Source organism: Indicator indicator, chromosome 1 (genome assembly GCF_027791375.1).
Source record: "Indicator indicator isolate 239-I01 chromosome 1, UM_Iind_1.1, whole genome shotgun sequence".
Lineage (NCBI taxonomy): Eukaryota > Metazoa > Chordata > Aves > Piciformes > Indicatoridae > Indicator > Indicator indicator.
Window position 1 is genome coordinate 24,609,418 of NC_072010.1, and position 20,253 is coordinate 24,629,670.

At 35.9% G+C, this 20,253-nt stretch overlaps 1 protein-coding gene across 2 annotated transcripts in view; it reads left to right on the top strand.

The window, feature by feature from the left end:
• The window catches only part of PDS5B (PDS5 cohesin associated factor B), a 78,059-nt gene that overhangs the window by 19,554 nt on the left and 38,252 nt on the right, over nt 1–20,253 (top strand). For both annotated transcript variants that reach the window (XM_054398899.1, XM_054398965.1), the window contains exons 8-17: nt 828–943; nt 4,930–5,024; nt 7,118–7,263; nt 8,166–8,317; nt 9,896–10,009; nt 11,470–11,551; nt 16,459–16,507; nt 17,823–17,962; nt 18,040–18,155; nt 19,926–20,031. In XM_054398899.1, the coding sequence (XP_054254874.1) occupies nt 828–943; nt 4,930–5,024; nt 7,118–7,263; nt 8,166–8,317; nt 9,896–10,009; nt 11,470–11,551; nt 16,459–16,507; nt 17,823–17,962; nt 18,040–18,155; nt 19,926–20,031 (1,116 nt within the window). The remainder of the gene's footprint in view (nt 1–827; nt 944–4,929; nt 5,025–7,117; nt 7,264–8,165; nt 8,318–9,895; nt 10,010–11,469; nt 11,552–16,458; nt 16,508–17,822; nt 17,963–18,039; nt 18,156–19,925; nt 20,032–20,253) is intronic.

A 20,253-nucleotide genomic window follows, 5' to 3' on the forward strand; every position in this document is an offset into this window, starting at 1 on the left:
AGAAGTGGATGTGAGTAATGGAGACTGGATTAATATAGACTACAAAATGTAAAATTCATAACCACAAGGGCAGAACAAAAATTTCTAGTGTAATGGACACAAGCTGGGATTCATCAAGGAAAGAAGATACCATATGTTGTAGATGGCTTTCAGTAATGTCAATCTGAATTGTAATTGACAGAATTAGTCCAATACAGACAAATGTATTAATGGATTTACTGTTAATGCTGGTAATACTGTAAGTATTCAGAAGAGTTATAGTCTTTTGTAATATGGTAATGTATCAGTGTTAGAGTTCTTCATCCTGTTGCTCTGTTACTTTAAGGAATTTTACAAAAGTTTTTATTGTTCTTAGGAAGCTGAATTTAAGAGGATGTACTGGCAAACATTTCAGCCCATTTATGGTATTGAGACAGAAGAAACAGTTGGTCTTGTATTGGTGGTTGTATTAGAGAACTCTCACAACTACATTGTGCTCTTATTTCATGTTCACATTCAAAAAGTGATGTTGAGCTACTAAGAATGGCAAAGGTGGTACAACAGTATTTTAAACAGTACTTGTGTTTATTACCAGAAAAGACTGAAATAATGAGTGAATAATATCTAGTTAATATCAACTAATTTTAGTTAGTTTTATAATATTTTTCTTCATGTACATTTGTGTACAAAAAGTCTGTTCCATATTACATTTCTAGAGATCTAGAAGTGCATTGGTATAAAAGCTGTACAAAACGAAAATTCTGATTTTTTTTTTTTTTTGGTGTTTTTTTAATTTTTATTTTTTCCCCTTTAATTTGAATAACTAAATAAATGTGTTCTTTTTCCAGAGCAATGACAACGAAGAACGTCTGCAAGTTGTAAAACTTCTAGCAAAAATGTTTGGGGCGAAGGATTCAGAGTTGGCTTCTCAAAACAAGCCACTTTGGCAGTGCTACCTGGGGAGGTATTTACTGTTGTAATTTCTTCCCTAGGAGGAGAAAAACATTCAATGAAATATAATTCAACTTTGGTTTTTTTCTTTTCCTTAAGTGACACACCAAACTGAGTTCCCTCTTGCTGCTTTATCTGTCAGATTTCAGATAATGCAGAAGTGATTATTTTACGTACGTCTTCTGCATCTGTGATTCTGTGAACAATTAAAAACCATCACTTTTAAGATAATTTTTGGAGAAACTATTGGTATTGCCATTGTAAAGAAAAAGGAATAGTTTTAATTTCTTCAGAAGTGGTACTGTTCAAGAATGGTTTAATTCTAAAGCAGCATCAAATGACGTTTGCAGTATCAGGTGATACTAGAACTGATTCTGAGGCTTTTATGTACACTCTTTGTGTATTGGTTTCAATACTTTTTTTTTCTTGATAGGAGTGCCTTAAAAGTGTTATGTAGTAGTTATGATGATGCTGGCTTCTGGTTTTGAAATACTCTGCCAGTTTGAGATAGAAAATACACCTGGAGCTTGTAGTCAAGAGAAACTTAAGTATTGGTACTATGATGAAAATGTGTTTGATTTGAGTAAATGAGGACAAAGTCTATAAAGTATTATAAATGCTGTTTTATAATTTAGTATTCAATTGTATCAGAAGTGGAGTCCTCAAAGAAATGCTACTTTATAAAGTATAGGGAACTTAACAGAGGGAATGCCTTTTGCTTGAAAGTATGTAACTATTTAAAACATTGCATGCCATCAAAAAATACCAGTTCTAATTGGGCCTGAAGGAAAATGCTTCTTTGTGTTACAATGCACAGCAATGTCAAAATGTGCAATCCGTTGTTCATAATTGCTGTTTTCAGCTAGTTATCACTTACATATATTTACTTTTTTTCGAGGATTTTAACTCAGCTGTGTCATTAAAAGCACCATCCTTAGTATCTTGATTTTTATTTTTTTTTAAAAGCATACCACAAAAAATCAGAGGGGCTGTCTCCAAGGGAGACCTTACAGCAGGCATCTGTTATTGGCCCCTAAACCAAGATGACATGACCAATGAGACAGTTCTTGAGTCACTTAAGCAACAAAACCTGGTTTTTACGGGAGTCTTTGACTACCCAGACATTTGCTGGAAGAACACCACAGCAGTTTACCTGTCCTCCAGCAATTTTCTGGAATGCACAGAGGACTCCTTCCTCACACAAAGTTAGACATGCCCACCAGGAATGAGGCACTGCTGGACTTGCTGTTCACCAACCAGGAAAGCCTGCTTTGGAATATCTTGGTTAATGACAGCCTTTGCTGCAGCAATCACAATATTGTGGAATTTTGGGTACTGCTGAGCACGGTAAAGGTTAGTTCCAAAATAAATGTTTTAGATTTAAGAAGAGCAAACTTGAGCGTGCTCCGAGTTTGGTTGGAAGGGAGTCTGTGGGAAGCTTCCATGGAGGATAAAGGAGACAGTGCATTCTGGGAGTTTTTCCAAGAATGCTCTCCTAGACACACAAAATGAGTTCATTCCCTCTGGAGGCAAGAGAAGTCGGTGGAACAAGAGACCGCCTTGGCTTAACTCTGAGCTTCTGGTTCTGCTGAGAACCGAAAGGGAAATGTACCAGAGACAGGAAAAGTGGAACAGTACCTACTGGAAGATTCCAAGGGCATTACCAGGGTATGTGGAGATGAAGTTAGGGAAGGAAAAGCTCAGTTTAAACTGGAATTGGCCGAAGATGTCAGAAACTTCAAGGAAGGGTTCTTCAGATACATTAACAACAAGCATAAACAAAAAGAGACTATAAGCCCATGATTAAATAGGAGAGGTGAACTAGTCTGAACAGCTCTGACAGGCAGAAGTCCTCAACCCTCATTCACCTCTGTCTTTACCAGTACTGTTGGGTTCCAGCTGGTGGGATCAACAACTAGTGTTGATGCAGACCCAGTGGAAGAAGAGTTGCTGTGTCAATTACTACAGGAGCTTGGTTTGCACAAGTTGATAGGCCCAGATGCCATCCACCCAAGGGTGCTAAGACAGCTGGCCAATGTTGTTGCAAGGCCACTCTCCATAATCTGTGAGAAGTCATGGAGTTCAGGAGGACATCCCTGAAGACTGGAAGAAGGTTAACATCACCTCCATCTATAAGAAGGGTTCCAAAGAGGACCTAGGTAATTCTAGACCTGATAGCTTCACTTCAGTCCCTGGGAAAGTTACGGAGCAAATCCTCCTGGGGACTGTCACAAGTCAACTGAAACACATAATTGGGAAAAGCCCAAATGGATTCACCAGAGACGAATTGTGCTTCACAAACCTGATTGCCTTTGGTGACAAAGTAACTCACTTGGTCGCTGCGGGGTGAGCAGCTGACATTGTCTACCTGGATTTCTCCAAGGCTTTTGATACACTCCCCCACAATCTCTTTTAGAAACTGGCATATTGCAGCCTGGACAGGTCCGTGCAGTGAGTGGGGAACCGGGGAACACCCAGAAGGTGTTAGTCAATAGTTCTTTCTCAACCTGGCAGCCAGTCACAAGTGGGGCCCCCCAGAGATCAGCGCTGTTTAGTATCTTCAGTGGGGTGGTGGCATCAGGAACACCCTGGTGAAAATGGAGATGACACCAAAATGAGTGGGGACGTTGATGTTCCAGAAGGGAGAGCCACCCTCCAGGAAAATCTGGACAGGCTGAATGAGTAGGCTAGCAAGAACTTTATCAAGTTCAGCAGAGACAAATGTAGGGTATTGCACTTGGAAATACATAACCCAGGAGTGTAGCTCAGACTGAGATCCACCTGGCTGGAGAGCAGCCCTGTGGAGGGAGACCTGGGGGTGGTGGATAACAAGCTTGGTGTGAGTGAACAGTGTGCTGCAGCAGCAAAGGCCAACAGGGTGCTGGGTTGCATCAACAAGGGCATTACCAGCACAGAGATGAAGAAGTGTTTGCCTTACTCAGCACTTGTCAGGCCACACCTGGAGTACTGTGTGCAGTTTTGGTCCTCACTATACAAAAAAGATTCAGACGTGCTGGCAAGTGTCCAGAGAAAGGCCACAAGAATGATCAGAAGACCAGAAGACCTGCTATAGTACGAAAGACTATATCAGAGAACTGGGTTTGTTCAGCCTTGATTAGGGAAGGCTTAAGGAAGACCGTATTTCTACATAACAGTACATAAAGGGTGGCTACCAGGATGATGATAGCTCTTTATTACGAGGAGTCACATGGAAAAGACAAGGGGTAATGGACACAAATTGTTCCTGGGGAGGGTTCCAATTGGAATCCAGAAGAAAAAATTTCACTATGAGAACAAGTGGACCTCGGAATAATCTCCCAAGAGAAGCAGTGGTTTCTCTTACATTGGTCAGCTTTAAGACTCAGCTTGACAGGGTGCTGGGCTATTTCATTAAAACTACACTATCATCGTGGGGTCACTTCCAACCTGGCGTTCTGTGTGAATTATTCATATAAAATTAAACATGAGAAAATGCTATTTTCTCAAGCACTAAACCTAACGCAGCCTTTCGAAAGGAAACCTTACAGAAGCTGAAGTGGTCCCTCTCAGAAGAAAATTTGTACTAGGCTAGATGGCCATTTGTTTGCTGTTTGTCATGCGATTTAAAGAGGGGACAAATGCCACAATCCTACAAACCTTTTAGTTCTCTTCATACATGGTTCACAGTTAATTACATGGGGCATTTACAGAAAATACAGCTAAAATGTCAGACATCTTTTTAATAATCTGTTTTCTGCCTGGGAGTTTTTCATGTGTACCAGAAAAGAATATTTATTAATTTGTTTTCTGAACAGGAAAAGAAATGAATGCAGGAGTTTTTTTCTGAAGCTAGTAACAGTCTAGTTAATATTGTGAAACCAGGTGGTTTATGCATGTAACGGTGTAGGAAGTATAAAAATCTTTTCAGAAGTAGTTGAGATTGCATAGAAATAAACTAATTGCTTTGGTAGAAGTGATATTTTTGCTATTGCTGTAATGCTTTATCTTGTTTCTAAATAGGTTTAATGATATACATGTACCTATTCGTCTTGAATGTGTGAAATTTGCGAGTCACTGCCTTATGAACCATCCCGACCTAGCAAAAGACTTAACAGGTACAGGATTTATTACAATATTCTATTACAATTTTAAGGCTTTTGGAAGTCAGGAGGGTCAGTTATAATCCTAAGCACCAATCAGATGTTGTGGAGGACATGGTTGAAATAGGAGTCCCTGCCTTCAGGGTGGCTTCTCTGGCTGAGTGGGTTGTATGTAAAGAATGCCTTAACAGAAGAGATTGCTCTCCTTCTCTGACAGTAGCTGCATTCTCAACTGCTGTTGAAATTAAGCAGCATGGGTTCATGCAAAGACAGCCTGGCTAGTCTAATGGTCATTACGTTTATTATCAAGAGGGGACACTTTAGTTCTGCAAAGCTGAAATGTGTAAATCTGCAGCGAGTCTCTAAAACAGTCCTTGTAACTGTGATGACAGCCGCTGGTTCCTGCTCCTTCATATCAAACGCAGGATGTGGTTCAAGACCTCTGTAGAAAGAAGACCTCGCAGACAGAAGCATGTAGTATTTGTTGCTACCAATCTCTTAATGGAAAAAAATGTTAGGGTGGTGTTTTTTGTTGTTGTTTGTTTTGTTTTTTCCCCTCAGCGTGTTTATGGAGACTATATCTACCCTGATCAATAAACTCCCATTTACTCTTAGGATTAAATTTGAAGGGTTAAGGGTGTTTGGACTCCTGCTTGTTTAGTATCAAGGTAGACACAAATGCAGGCAGGCTAGAGTCATCCCATGGTTATTGATACTGCTAAGCAAGCTTGAAAAAAAAAAAATAATTACTGGACCTTTCCTTAATAGAATGGTAAAGATACTTCTTTGATTATCAGAATTGTATTTTCAGGGTGGTGGGTTTTTTTTTCTTTTTTGCATTGCAGAAAGACTTTGTGCCCCCTCTAATGGTATCCTCTGGGAAATGTAATTTTTACCTGCCCCTCCTCTCTCTCCCTACAGTGCTTGAGTCAGATTGTTGGAAAAACTTCTCTGACACACTGGTGTTTGAGACCAGAATTGTTTTGTGCAATGGCATTGGTCGTGCTTTAGTTTTGTATATATTTAATTCCTGTGAAAGAAAACTTAAAAACGGTTTTACTTGAATTTCAAATTTCGTAGTCCCCATAAGTGTGAAGCTTTATTTCTTAAAGTGCTCTTTTGACCCTAGTGTTGATTTCAGAAATGTTAATGCCCAAGATTTCATATGAGACATGGAAATTTTTGCTGGTCATTAGACAGTAATAAGAGGACAGTGACCTGTGGTATTTCATTCAGAGTAAACTTGGAATTTTCAATGTTTCTTAAGGTTCTTAATGTTCCACTGATGTATATTGTGTACAGTGATCTTAATAACATTTGGTGTGTTTTCCTACCCACTGTGTTTCTAAATTGGCTTAAAATATGTGCTAGTATGAAGTAACTTTGTTGTTTTGTCAGTTTTCTAAAATGACAATAGGTAGCTAATATGTTTGACACTTAAAAGTAGTAGTCTTAAAATATTGATGGTATTATTGATGCTACCAATTAAGTAGCAATGGGCCAAAATAATCTTTAAAAATAGTTCTAAGATGAATAAGCTAATACATGTCTAAGCATTCTGGTTTGGTCAAAGAGCATGCTTTCAAAGTATGTCTCTTGATTTGTCCCTGCTTACAATGCTTATATGGCTCACACTGTGGAGCGTTCTTGGAACATGTGTGGATAACACAGAAGTTCTGGTCAGGAGTGCAGCTAACGTGCTGCAGCAGCCAAAGGGGATGGAGTCTGCAGGAAGAGAGTAGCCTCTAGCCTGGAAGTAAGACTTCAAAACGTATTTAGTGTGGTTATCAAGTTCTTAGCACCATCTGTACTATAGGACCAGTTCTGTTGGCTGTAATAGTTGCTAATGTAGGCATAACTATTAAAAGAACTAATAAAAATGCAACCCCATAATTATTTCCATAATCCAGAAATAAAAATACTTTATTTTCTAAGCAAACATGTCTAGTGACATTTTGGTTAATCTCAGAGAATACTATTGGTATCTTACTGTTGATGCTCAAACCAAAAATTGTTTTCTGCTTCTGTAAGTTGAATACCGTGTAGAGAAAGAAAAAAAACTGAAGTTGTTTACTTACAATGAAATACTTACTATTTTTTTTCTCCAGAATATCTTAAAGTAAGATCACATGATCCTGAAGAAGCCATAAGGCATGATGTTATAGTATCCATAGTTACTGCTGCTAAAAAAGATCTTTTGCTTGTCAATGATCATCTGCTTAATTTTGTCAGAGAACGAACACTGGACAAGCGGGTAAGATGTAATTAGTACTAGTGATGGTGATACATCATATTTCTAGTGTGTAGTTCATCCATTTAAAAGGCAGCACTTCTGGAAAATTTTTAAATGACAAATGAAAACCAATATAATAAATTTTGAATAGGTTATTTAATGAGGTGTCTTCTGTGCCTGGAATTTTTCATTGTGCTGTATTTTACTTAAGATAGTGTGATTAAGGAGAAAAAAGAAAGCTGAAGTACAGTAATGTTGCTCCAATTGTCTAGTTTTAGTTAAATTTTTAAGTAAAATGAGACCCTGGTAAAACTGTTTAGCATTTTTCATGAGAAATTTTAAAAGCAGGTTTCAAAATGTATTGTAGATTACTGGTGAAAGCTGTTCCACCATCAGAGGTAGACAGTTTATCTGGTGTTTTTGACTTTTTTTTTTTTGAATGAGATCATTGAAAGACTGCAGATCAGTGTAGTAGCTTTCAAAGTTGAATAGTCTTGAAATTGGCTATGTTTTTGTTAAAATTTGAGGTTTGCTGTTTGTTAAAGCATGGTAAAAAAGGTCACTGATGGCAAACTTTTAAAATTAGCACCATGTTTTTTTCATTTGGTGACATTTTTCCCTGTTGCAACCATAATACAATTTCAAATATTCTGTGCAGACTGTGAGAAAGGATGTTGGATTAAATTTGTAACAATTTAAATTCAAGAGATGTACTTGCATAGTAGTTACTGATGCTGAAAGGTTTGGCATAGTAGATATGATGCAATATATGACCTAATGAGAAAATGTTTCATGTGGAACTCAATTTAAGTCACTTAAATTACTTTAGTTTGGTTTAGACTAAGAAATACTTTACCAGGTAATTCTCTAATCTTTTCAGTTTTGAAATGCTAAACTAGTACTATTTCTTTTTTGTTCTGAAGTGGAGAGTGAGGAAGGAAGCTATGATGGGACTTGCACAGATATACAAGAAATACTCATTACAATCAGAAGCAGGAAAAGAAGCTGCAAAGCAGATATCATGGATCAAAGATAAACTTTTGCATATATATTACCAAAACAGTATTGATGACCGGTAAGTCAGTTGTGAAAACAAGGTGATTCTGTGCAAATTTGTTTTTCCTTCGGGATGAAGTGCTCACAACAAGGAAGAGACCTGATAATCCTGTGTGTTTTGGTTTTGTGAGTAATCTTACACAACCGCAGCCAAATGTCGTTCTGTGTTGATTTAGTTGGGTGTTGTTTTTTTTTTTTATCCTTTTGTTTGCAAAACTGATTCTGAAGGCTGAGATAGTTGAAATGCTTCAAAATTTATAGCTGTACTTCACCACTGTTTCAGTAAGGGACACTGTTTTTATTTAAGTAGCTTGCTAATTTTTATGTAAAATGCAAGAAGTTTGCATTAAATTGCTTTAGATTTGCATTTTATTTCTATGTGCTTTAAAGAAGAGTCTAGTATTTGTAAAGACAACAGTTATGACATCTCACTCTGCAGAAGGTCGTTTTTTCTGTACTGTAATAGCCATGAATTGGAGCCCTGTCCTGTGTTTGTGATGGAAGCGGTGCCACTGGCATACCAGCTATAGCTTTGTATGTGGTTGCACATAGGGAACCAGTTTGGGAACTAGTCCACCTTAGACTGATCAAGGCAGTCTTGGTGGCTTTGGAAATGAGCCCTTTGGTGTTTAGAGCATTATCAGATGCAGATGGCATTCTAAACCCATGCAAGTGTTTTCAAAAACTCATGGCCTTAAAGTCATCTTCAGAATAAACAATTATTTCATGGTACCATGGAAAAGGACAGAACCATCAGGTTCAGCAGATCCAGTCTTACTCACTTGTTTCTCTTAAACTTCAGGATTTTTTTTAAATTACTTGGGTTTAGGTTTTGACCTCAGTTTGCAGAAGTCTTAGGCCTTCTTGGTATTTAAGACTGCAACATATGTTTGGTGGCATGGTGTTTGGTTTTGTTTGTTTGTTTTTTGTTCTGTTGGTTTTTTTTCTCAGTCTTTCCTAGGTAACTGGCAGAGCCAAACCTTTCTCTTCTCTCGTTTCCATATAAGGAGTTTTCAAGTTACAGCAGAGGCTTTCTATAATTCCCTTGGGAATTAAGCCTTTTTTTTTAATTGCAGAAGTAAACGAAATGGGCTTCCTCATTCATCAGGGGCCAGGTTTGAAGGGGCTAGGGAGCAGTAGATGGAAGTCAGTTCCTTCTGACTAGTATCTAAATTCTCTCTATGGGATTCATGATAATGTGTGATATAGTCAATTTGTGTCAGTTTACAGGTCACTATTGGGGTAAATTCATAGTGAAAATAATTCACAGATAACATCTCTTTGTGGTCATAATTGAAATATACTTCTAAAATCCTTTGGTTCCTGTTTAGGTTAATACATTTAATTTTGATAATGCCATCTCTTGAATGTCATACAGCTAAAATTAACATTATGTCTTCTATAATAATAGATTTTTTTTTTGTTTGTTTGTTTGTGCTGGGCTTTATTGAAGTAAAGCCTTTGTTTTTGAATAACCTTATGTAAAATATGCAATAACTGATCTCTAGATGGGCCTGGGAATTTTCTAATTAATGTTTCATCAATTCAAGACCACTTTGTTCCTTTACAGTTTAAGTTTCTTAATCCTGTCTTTCAGGTTACTTGTTGAACGTATCTTTGCTCAGTACATGGTCCCTCACAACTTGGAAACAAATGAACGAATGAAGTGTTTGTATTACCTTTATGCAACGTTGGATTCAAATGCTGTGAAGTATGTGCTTATATTTGAATTCTTGCAAAACAATTTTTAATACAAATATTATTATAAATGAGCTTTAAATCGTTATGAGGTGCCAGAAGTAGTTTATGAACTATGAGAAAACAGAATGTAGCAATATTTTTAGAAAACAAAAGGGATAGGGTGCTTTCTAACAAAGTTTGGTACCTTTTAATCATTAGCAGTTAAAAAAATGTTGCCATGTCAGCCCTTTTTGTCTGAAAAGGGATAGCATAGATAGTAATGTTGACCCGCCCTAGATCTTATTTTGACAGTTTTCTAGTTAAAGTGCTCTTTGTTTTAGCAACCAGAATAACTTAAAAATGGGAAGGAGAGACTTGTTTGTCTTTCTTCCTTCAATGTTCGTTTTACTTATGTTACGTGCCTTCTCCAGTGTAAAATAAGTGCATGTGCATGAATTTGACTAATAATAGTTTTGTTGCCGTAATATGCAGTTTGATTGAATTTAGTTAGTTTTACTTTGTTTTTCATTTAGTAGTACTCAGTCCCTTGAAAATATAGGCTTTTTTTTTTCTTTTGGTCTCATGAGGGAGACTAGAAAAAACTTTGCATATGGAAGAATGGGTTAAAAGACCCTTGAGCCTCCAGAAACCTACTGAAAGTGATGCTTGAATTCCCTGCATTTCTTGTGCTACCTGCCTAAATATACTGCAACTGCAACAAACTAAAATTGAGAATAGTATATTTAAAAACAAAGTTACTGTTCTTGTATTTTTTCAGTATAAACTAAACAAAAACGCAGACTGGATTCATTGCAGTGCTTGTTATTTCAGGCAATAAGTAGCTTCTGAATTCTGCAGTTTTCATATGCAGCAGTACTGATTTTAAACACATAGTATGTTCAGTTATGGATTCTGGAAGTTTTTTAAATGAAGCTGTGATGACTTTATTTATATCACTTTTATTTTTCCGGGAGAGTGTGCCAATTTTCACTTCAGCTGAAATAATTCTAATGCATCTCTTACAAGTCTAATCATGTCCACTTTTCATCATTTATTTACAGTTTATTCATCTAGTAGCTGCTTTTTGTGTTCAAGAAAAACATTGTTTTGATGATAAAAATCTTAAACATCTGCTTTAGCCTGCTGCTTGGAATGTTTTTAGAAGAGTGGTTTCAGGCTTGTACAAATGAGTTCTTAATGGGCCAGGCACCAGTTATTTCCTATTTCTTTTAAAGACAGTAGTTAAGCATCTGAAATGAAACTTGTTTCAATATCAGTTTGTTCCAGTCTAATACAACCAATTAAATTTTCCGTATCATGCCATTAGGAGGTACTTAGACTTTGCTCACAGAACAATGAAAGTTCAGATGATAATAACATTTCTGAGTCTGAAATTGAAAAGAATTTAAAGGCTCTTACTTGACAGTTTTGTGTTATTTGTTGAGTAGACAATTTTGGCAACTCTTTTTTTTCTTTCTTTTTTTTTTTTAGAGCACTGAATGAAATGTGGAAATGTCAAAATCTGCTACGACATCAAGTCAAGGATTTAGTTGACCTAATAAAACAACCCAAAGTGAGTTAAATTCCATTTCTTTGACTAACTCAAAGTTATTTTTAATAGTAGAAGAAAATACTGTGAAATTCAGCTTCATTGGACTATACTTGCAGTAGGAAATACGTATACATTTTGCTAGTAAAATTGAAGAGGAAGGGATGTTATGGATTTTTTTTCAGGGATTTTGTGTAATTTCATACTAAAATATTTACTCACAGAGTTTGAGTTATATCTTGCCAATATTGTTCTGGCTCTTGAAAGTGGCAGGGAAAACAGCATACTATTTTTGATTGCCAAATTGAGTAGTTAAGAAAATGTACCTATGCACTCTAACTTCTTGTCTTATATATGCTTAATAATATTCGAGAAATCACATTATTATCCCAACAGGTTACTTATTTCTGTTTATTCTTGGAAACTATTTAAATGTTGTATTGAAGTAGCAGATTACAATTGAATTATTTGTTTACAGATTTGCTCAGAGTTAAAAAATACTTATATAAGCATTTAACATTCTCATAAAGCAAAATTTAGTTCTTGTTTCATCTGTATTTATATGCATACTCCTGTTTCGAGTAGAGGGGAAGAATCATATGATGAAATTCTAGCTATAATTTGGAATGTGATTAGAACTCAACTCTAATGCAAAAAGTTTGATATGGTGCTTTTTAAACAAAAAGAATAGATAGTAGGAAGTGTTGCCATTTTTTTTTTAATTTGTTCGATATGTGCTTGTACGTATACTACAGTAAATTTAATGAAGTTTTCTGACCAAGTTATATGTTTGCTGGCGCTACCTTAACCAGGAGGAGTGAATAACTGTGTGGTTAGATTAGCTAATGTATCTGCTTAGAAATGCTGCTGTCTTGCAGAGAAAAACTTAATAAATTAAAATGCATCCCTTGCTGTTTCTGTCCTGGTAGTAGTGAGATTCATAATTTTGAAATGGTGCGTTCAAAAGGTGCTGTAATGTTGTATTACATTTTGAGTGCAGTAATTGCTAGCACAATAATATTCCATTGCTTTTTGGTGAATGTATTGAAATAGTTTTCATGTAGTATTTCTTATGGTTTGGTGTAGTTTAAATAACCTTACGCATTTAAACCTTTTAATTTCTTGATATTTTCCCCATTTCAGTTGAAAGTGAAATCTCAACTTTTCCTTTTTGTTTTCAGGGAGATGTAATGAAGGATTTTTGTTAACTATGAAATATCAAATGCAATACAGTATTATGAAGGTTTTGCCAGCATTTATGCTGTTGATATGTTCACATTTTGCAATGTAACTTTTACCTGTCTTCTGCTATTAAATACTAATTCTCTACACTTGAATATTCTTTTGAGTAACAGGACTGCATGGGACACTTTAGGGGGCTTATGATAGGCTGTGATTCTGTTGCAGGCAACAAAAGAGTTTTGAGTCAGGGAATTTTACTTTAATTGTCAATTAACAAACTTTTAATTGTTTATTCTGGTATTGAGAAATGAAAGTAAGCTATTAAATAGAGAAGCAGCCTTTGACTCCCCTTCGGATGCCTTTCTTCCGTTCTACAGGCAGGATCTATAGGCCCCTCACCCCATGATATGTCTAGTCCCTTTGAGGTGATGGCAGCACAGCTACTTGTTTCTTACTATAGCATGGATCCCTCCACCAGCTGCAGTCCCTTTAGCGTTATACATCCCCCAGTGCTTCCTCTCTTAAATGTGTTTTCTCAGTGGCACCATAGCTTTCTCTGACTGGTTCAAATTTTGTTGGATGTTGGGTTGGTTTGTCATTTGGAAAACTGTCTGGAAGCGTTTTGACTAGAGCAAGGCAGTCTCTGACCTCCAGCTGCACAGGTCACCCTGGCACGCCTTTGTTATCCCAAACCCTGTCTGTTGTGCCCAATGCAGATGCTTACCTATTTTTTACAAAAAATTTTATTGTGATGCTCCTTGTATGACTTGTTTGGGTTGCTTTCCTTCCCCAAATTGATAATTAATGCATATAATTAAATAGTTGTGTTTAAGATGAGCGTGTCTTCATAATCATAAATTGAAGGGGCATACAGGCCAAGGCAGTATTGAGACAAATGTCCATTAGTCATTCAGGAAACAAAACTGAAATGACTTGGTGTTACTGTATGCGCAGGATAAAAAAGGCAGTAAGGATGATCAACCGTGGAAAAAAGGTAGCCCAGAGAAGTTGTGAGATCTTTATCCTTGTAAATATTTAAAATGCAACTCTGAGACCTAGAGCAAAACCTGATCTAAGTTCACCCTGCTTTGAGTGTAGGGAGTTCAAACATGTGACCTGCAGTTGTAACTCCCAAGCTACATTACTCTATGATTATAAATCTTTGAACCTTGCAGTCCACTGTTTCTTTCATCTTGGAAAACTTTTTTGCCATTTAATGAAACTCTTCAGGCATTCTCGTTTTCTTCTTCAGGCTGTCCTCAGTCTAACCACTATTGAGGAGTCTGAAAATGCATTAAGAAAGATTTCTTTGGTTCTAATATCTTCTAATCTGAGACAGAGCAGACCTCAAACTTACCTTTAAGATGAGCTACTTTTCTGAAGAGCAAAAGCATAAATTGCAACTCCTCTTGCGTTCTCCTGCAGCAATGGTGTACAGTCCAATAAAATAAACTTAACCTGTTCACATGTGAAAAAATGGGTGAATGCTGGTGTGTATTAAGTCTAAGCTTCATTTGCTGCACTTGCTTCTATATCACTTGCTTCTATATCAGTAATACAAGATAGTATCACAGTAAATCTTCTTAAAATAAATGTTTATTGATTATCTTCAATTTGTCATTATTCAGTATTTTGATGTTTCCTTCTGAGCTGTAAGAGGTGTGAGTATGGAGCTTCTGAATCTGTTGACATTTGAATCCTGTAAACAAGGCTTGATTGCTTGTTTGTTTTCATTTCTTGTCTGAACATACCTGTTCACAATGCTGTGACAGTATTCTTCTGACATTAAAAAGTGATAAAAGTTCTGCAGAAATACTGAATGGCTAGAATTATATGCCAGGTGTCCTTGTCTAAAGGTAGAGAGGATGTTCACTGAAAAGATTGCTTGTCTTCATCTCATACTGTATTTCTCTTATACTCTGATCTTTCCGAGGTTGCATTATGCTCAAACATTGCCAGATTTTCCACAAATTTGCTAATTAATTTCCTTTTCTTTAGTGACAGAAAATCCTGTGCATGTGTATTAGACTATGTACCTAGTCAAGTAGAAGTTGAAGCATACTGCTCTTGGAAATCGACCCTCCCACGTGTTAGTCAGGGTCATTGTAGTAAGTTGTAATTTTTGTTATCTCCAAACAATATGGTTTGTTTGAACCTTACTTGAGATTCATATGCAGATTTTATCACTAAAATGCAAAGGTGTCTGACACTTTGACCTCCATCATGAAATTTTAATCAGAAAATATTAGTCTTGCAACACTACCTCTTAGCAGTTCATTCCTGATATGAACCTTATGAAAAGGCCCACTGTAGGCCTTCATTTGCATAATATGAAGTACTTTGGTAAGAAGAGTTCCTCTAAGGTGAGCCTTCCTTCTGAGTTGATTTGACATTTTTTTGTAATTTTTAGGCTTAACTGCTACTTCTTTTTTCTGTTAAAGGGAATTCTGTTTAAGTTCTAGCAGTTGCTGTGGCTAAACACTATTCTTTCAAAATTTAAACACTTTTCAGTGAAAGCTCAAAGTGTGATTATGTTCGTATTTGAATCTGAAGAATATAATTTGATAGTATCTATTACGGCCTACAACTATTTTCATGCATTTATGAAGTTTTGCAGTCTTTGAGTTATATTACTGAAGTTGATCTGTCAGAATTTAAATGGCGAAGCACAGCTTCCTTTGTGGTTTGGAAGCTGATGGGTTTACATGCACTTTCATTTTACTTAGGAAGGTTTCAGAGCTGTTTAACAGAACTTATTACACAACAAAATATTTAAATTCTTTTTTCTTCTTCTTTCATCCACTTTAGAACACTTCTCTGAAGATGATTTGGGTTATTTTCATTGTACAGTTAAGGATTTCCTTAATGTTTCAAACTTTGTAATTCCACAAAACATCCTAGTCTGTGGATTACAGATAAAAGCGAGGAAAAAGTGTCTTGAGAAATATTTTGTCAAACTTCAGCAGTAGGTGATATGTTGATGTAACATTGCTTATTTTTAGGAAATGTAGTTTCGTAAATAAAATGTGCTTGCTATGTGGTTTTACCTGTCTGTGAAATTTGTTGTATTGTTTTTTTCCCCCCTTCATTTACTCAGTCACAACTAACTCTTGAGATGGACTTTGCATGTGGAACATGAAATCCTATACCAGAAGAAGTACCAACAGAAAGAAAATAAATAAGACTAAAAAAATTTGTTTTGTGTTACTGATTTTGCTTGTAAGGTGCTGTGGACAGCTGTGGTCATGGTCTGTGATTTGTCACTTAACCACACTGCTATCATCTGCAGTCCCTATTCAGCTAAGCAGGGGTAGCAATTGTCTTAGTGATTTACTCCATTCTTTCCAGTAAGGTGGCAGCTACTACTCAGACTAATTAGAAACAATACCTGAAAAAAGAATATAAAAGTGAATTTAATGCTTGCTCTTCATTTTATATTTAAAACCAAAGAGGCTGTAGATGGAAAACGGTTGCAGACATAACCCATTTGTGCTGTTCATAAATTATATAGTAGATTGAAAAGTAATAAAAATGTCTTACATAAGTATGTGTGAGACAGTGATACTGTAGGTATAATCTACATTTTATTTCCTGTAACTGTCTAGAATTTGGTGTTTTGGATTTCATACTGTTAGCAAAATGGGTGCTGACTTCTTGATAATGCGTTACAGGATTTTTCTTACTCGTGTTAAAGTGGAAATACATCATGTGAAATTTCTACCTAATCAGTTTTTTCTTTTAACTTGCAGACAGATGCCAGCAGTAAAGCTATATTCTCAAAAGTAATGGTTATAACACGTAAGTCAGTTGAAATATTTACTCTCTCTAAAAATTGAAGTTGGAGATAAGCTTACAAAAAGTAGTTTTGGAACAGATAAAACTTAGAACAAATCATGATAAATACGATGTAACAACATGCTTTGTGAGGAATTAAGACTACTGTAAGCATAATTACTTCCTTACTGTAAAAAGTCTCCAGTTATGAAGCTCATTCTGACATGATATTTTGGCTACATCAGTTGAGTACAAATTCAAAATCTAGATCATCTAGAGTGTTAGTGTCTGCTTCAGCAGAATATATATTAGCTGATGTTACCTGACCCCCTGAACTATCTGCTAATGTATCTGTCTTTGAGGTGTTGGTGTTGTAAGTGCTGTTGGGAGAATGTGAAAGAGTTTGGATTTCAGTAGCAGGGAAGACACTTTGGAAACTGAAGAACTTCTGTGTAACCTGAACTCTGAGCAAAGTAAAACTCACCGACCTCAGAGCAACACTTCCTATTCCCTCCTGGCCCACAATGCAATAGTACTAAAACCAGTGAGAAGGAAAAAAAACAACTTGCTTTATGCTTCTGAAATCTTGTTTTTAAATCAAGATCCTTATTTATTTAATAGAAAAACATGAAATGTTCTGGCAAGTATATGCCACTCAAGGGTGTGTACATTTTTGAAAAACTGAATCTTGCTGCTTGGTTGGCCATGTTCCAAATCTTTTTTTGCTTTTGTTTGTCATATAAAAATAGATTAGTTTGTAATTTTTCTGATTCTTTTAGTTTTGGGTTGCCTTTTTTCTAGTTTGTTTTTTAATAAGCAGTACAGCAAAAAAATACTTACTAGAACTTGTTTTGAACTAACTGTCCTGTGGTATGTAGTTTAACAAACGCGTTTTAAAAGCTTTCTTAAAAATGTTGCATGCTGTTATAAAGCTTATGTGTAGTGAAGCAAAACTCCCCTTTTGGTGTTTTTCACGCTTGTCCTATCAGGCGATCTATAATACAGAATGTATTTTTCTGTGGAATATTGGCTTTGCATTCTGAAGTCAAGTTCAGCTCTTGATATTATTAACAAGAACAACTAGTCGGGCTGAAAAATGAGTGTGATGCACGAGGAAAGTGAGTAGTTATGGGAGTTCTGTGTGTGTTCAAACTTCTAGAAATTGATGTCCTCATAGATATATCTGCACATCTTCAGGCGTTTTGTGGTTTATTTCTCCCCCCATCCCTTCTTGGTTAACTTAAACGTATGTAGAAACATTTCTTGGTGTGACATTTTAAACTTGTGTAATTTACAGAATGGATGCATATATATAGTGATTTCTTTTGCTTATTTGAAGGAAACCTTCCTGATCCAGGGAAAGCTCAAGATTTCATGAAAAAGTTCACACAAGTTCTAGAAGATGATGAAAAAATAAGAAGTCAGTTAGAAATGCTTGTTAGCCCAACGTGTTCTTGCAAACAAGCTGAAGGATGTGTGGTAAGAATTACTCTTAAAATATGTGAATATTTTCAGAAATTAATTGATTATAATTTTAACTAAAACTTCTGTTGCAGAGGGAAATAACAAAGAAGTTGGGCAATCCAAAGCAACCCACAAATCCTTTTCTGGAAATGATAAAATTTCTTCTTGAGAGAATTGCTCCCGTGCACATTGATACTGAATCCATCAGGTATCTTTGTATGTGTGTATTGTTTGCTATAGGTCACAGAGTTTGAAATTGATGTTTCTTTTTTCACCTGTAAGCACAAGCAGTAATGAATGGGTGGGTGCAATTTAAGGCCTGGTGACTTTCAGTGTTTTCTGCTGTTTCCCCTTGCTTAGGGGTTTTTGTATCCTTCTTCATTTGTAGCCACAGAATCTATTGAGTTGTCATTCAGCACAGCCAGGACAACTATGAGTAAAAATAGTTTGGTTGCTGATGGGCAAAGTTTGGTTTGTCAGTGACTGACTTATTTCAAAAGGAATTGTCTTTCTATGGTAATTCCTGAAACTTTCCATCTAAAACATTAGCTTGTAGTGACATAAACAGTAATTTAACTGAGGAAGTAAAGACTATGGTCATGAAGCATCAAGAATTTAAAGAAGAATAACTTCCTTTCACTTAAATGAGTTATGGAAGGGGAAAAAAACAGTTGCTGAAATCATGTTTTTTTAGCAGCCGTCTTTCTCTTACTAGAGACAGCTAGTTCTAAATACCTGTACCTTCTTATTTGTTACAATCACATCTATAGAAATTGACTTTTAAGTACTTGTGAGCTTTTCAGTTTCTGTCACATACGCAATGTAATGAAGGCTTTGACTTTTCACTTAAATCTTTCTGATCTTGAACCAAGTACAATATATGTTGTATTTCAAGTAATATTCACGTGACACTAGTTTGTAATATTTATTTCACAGTCAAGCAAAAAAATCCCAAAAAAACCCACAACCATAGTAAAAAGTACATGTTTGCTTTTGCCACAGAATTCATCTTCCGTCTTGGTAAAATTTCACTAAACTTCTTCATGTTAGAGACTGTCAACTGTTTAGTTTATTTTTAATAGATGGTCATTTGCATCCAGTTAGGGGCAGGAAAAAAAAACCTTGAAGTCTGACTAGGAGGTCTGTCTCTTGGTTTACTACCTGTTCCTTCTTTAAAATTTATTTTTGGTGGTGTGGGTTTTTTTGCTGTGGTTGTTTTTTTTTTTTTTTTTTTTTTTTTTTTTTTTTTTTTTTTTTTTGTTTGGGGTTTGTTGTTTGGGTTTTGGGGTTTTTTTGTTTTCTTTTTTTCTTCTGTGCTGTTGTTTTGGTTTGGGTTTTTTTTAAGGGGTGTGGTGTTCTGGTTTGGTTTTGGTGGGTTTTTTATGTTTTCTTTGGGTTTTTTGGCTATAAATATCATTTATAGGATGTACTGAAATAATGTTCTGAATGTTGTTTGGTTCTTGATAGGGAAGCTGCCTTACACCAGTCACTAATAGGATTGTTTGGGCAGTCACCATTTTTTGTCCTAGGGTACAGTGTAAGAAAAACACAAGCATTACTGTGAAGGTGTAATGTGCAGGAGATAGGTCTTTAAATTTTTCATGAACTTTTTAGCACAGCATTTTTTTCTTCTTGGTTATAGACTACACAGGTAAACAGGTATTTTCCCTCAATTATTAAGAATCTATAACAGCTAGTAACCTCACCATAATTCTTACTTGAATTTGTTACTTGTAATGTTCAGATTGTCTTGATTTGGTCATCCATGATGCATGAATGTTTTTTAACTGAATGGTTCTGATTAAGATAGGACATGAGAGCAACCGGATTACAAATGTAGTTGACATGCTGGTTCTGTAACAAGTTTGCTTAATGTTTTAAATGAGTTCTTTCAATATGACTGTTTTCATAAGTTTATAGTAATCTTATGTGATGGAATTGCAGTAAATACAAAGCCATGCTTTATTTTCGTCTTCAGTGCCCTTATCAAGCAAGTAAACAAGTCTATAGATGGAACAGCTGATGATGAAGATGAGGGAGTACCCACTGACCAGGCAATCAGAGCAGGTCTTGAGTTGCTTAAGGCAAGTATATTGGTGGTCAGTGAGCATGTGAAACTTTCTGAAGCAACTTTAATAAATAAATATTAAAATAAATTTTTAATCTGTGCTCACTGTCTTTAGTCTTAAGAGCTATCTGGAAGAGTGGTAGTTTGGGTTTCACTCTCTCTGTTCATCTTATGTGTCTCTCCCATGCTGTGAAGTTTTCAGAATATCTTAAATCAACTAGGGGCCTGGTAGGTTCTT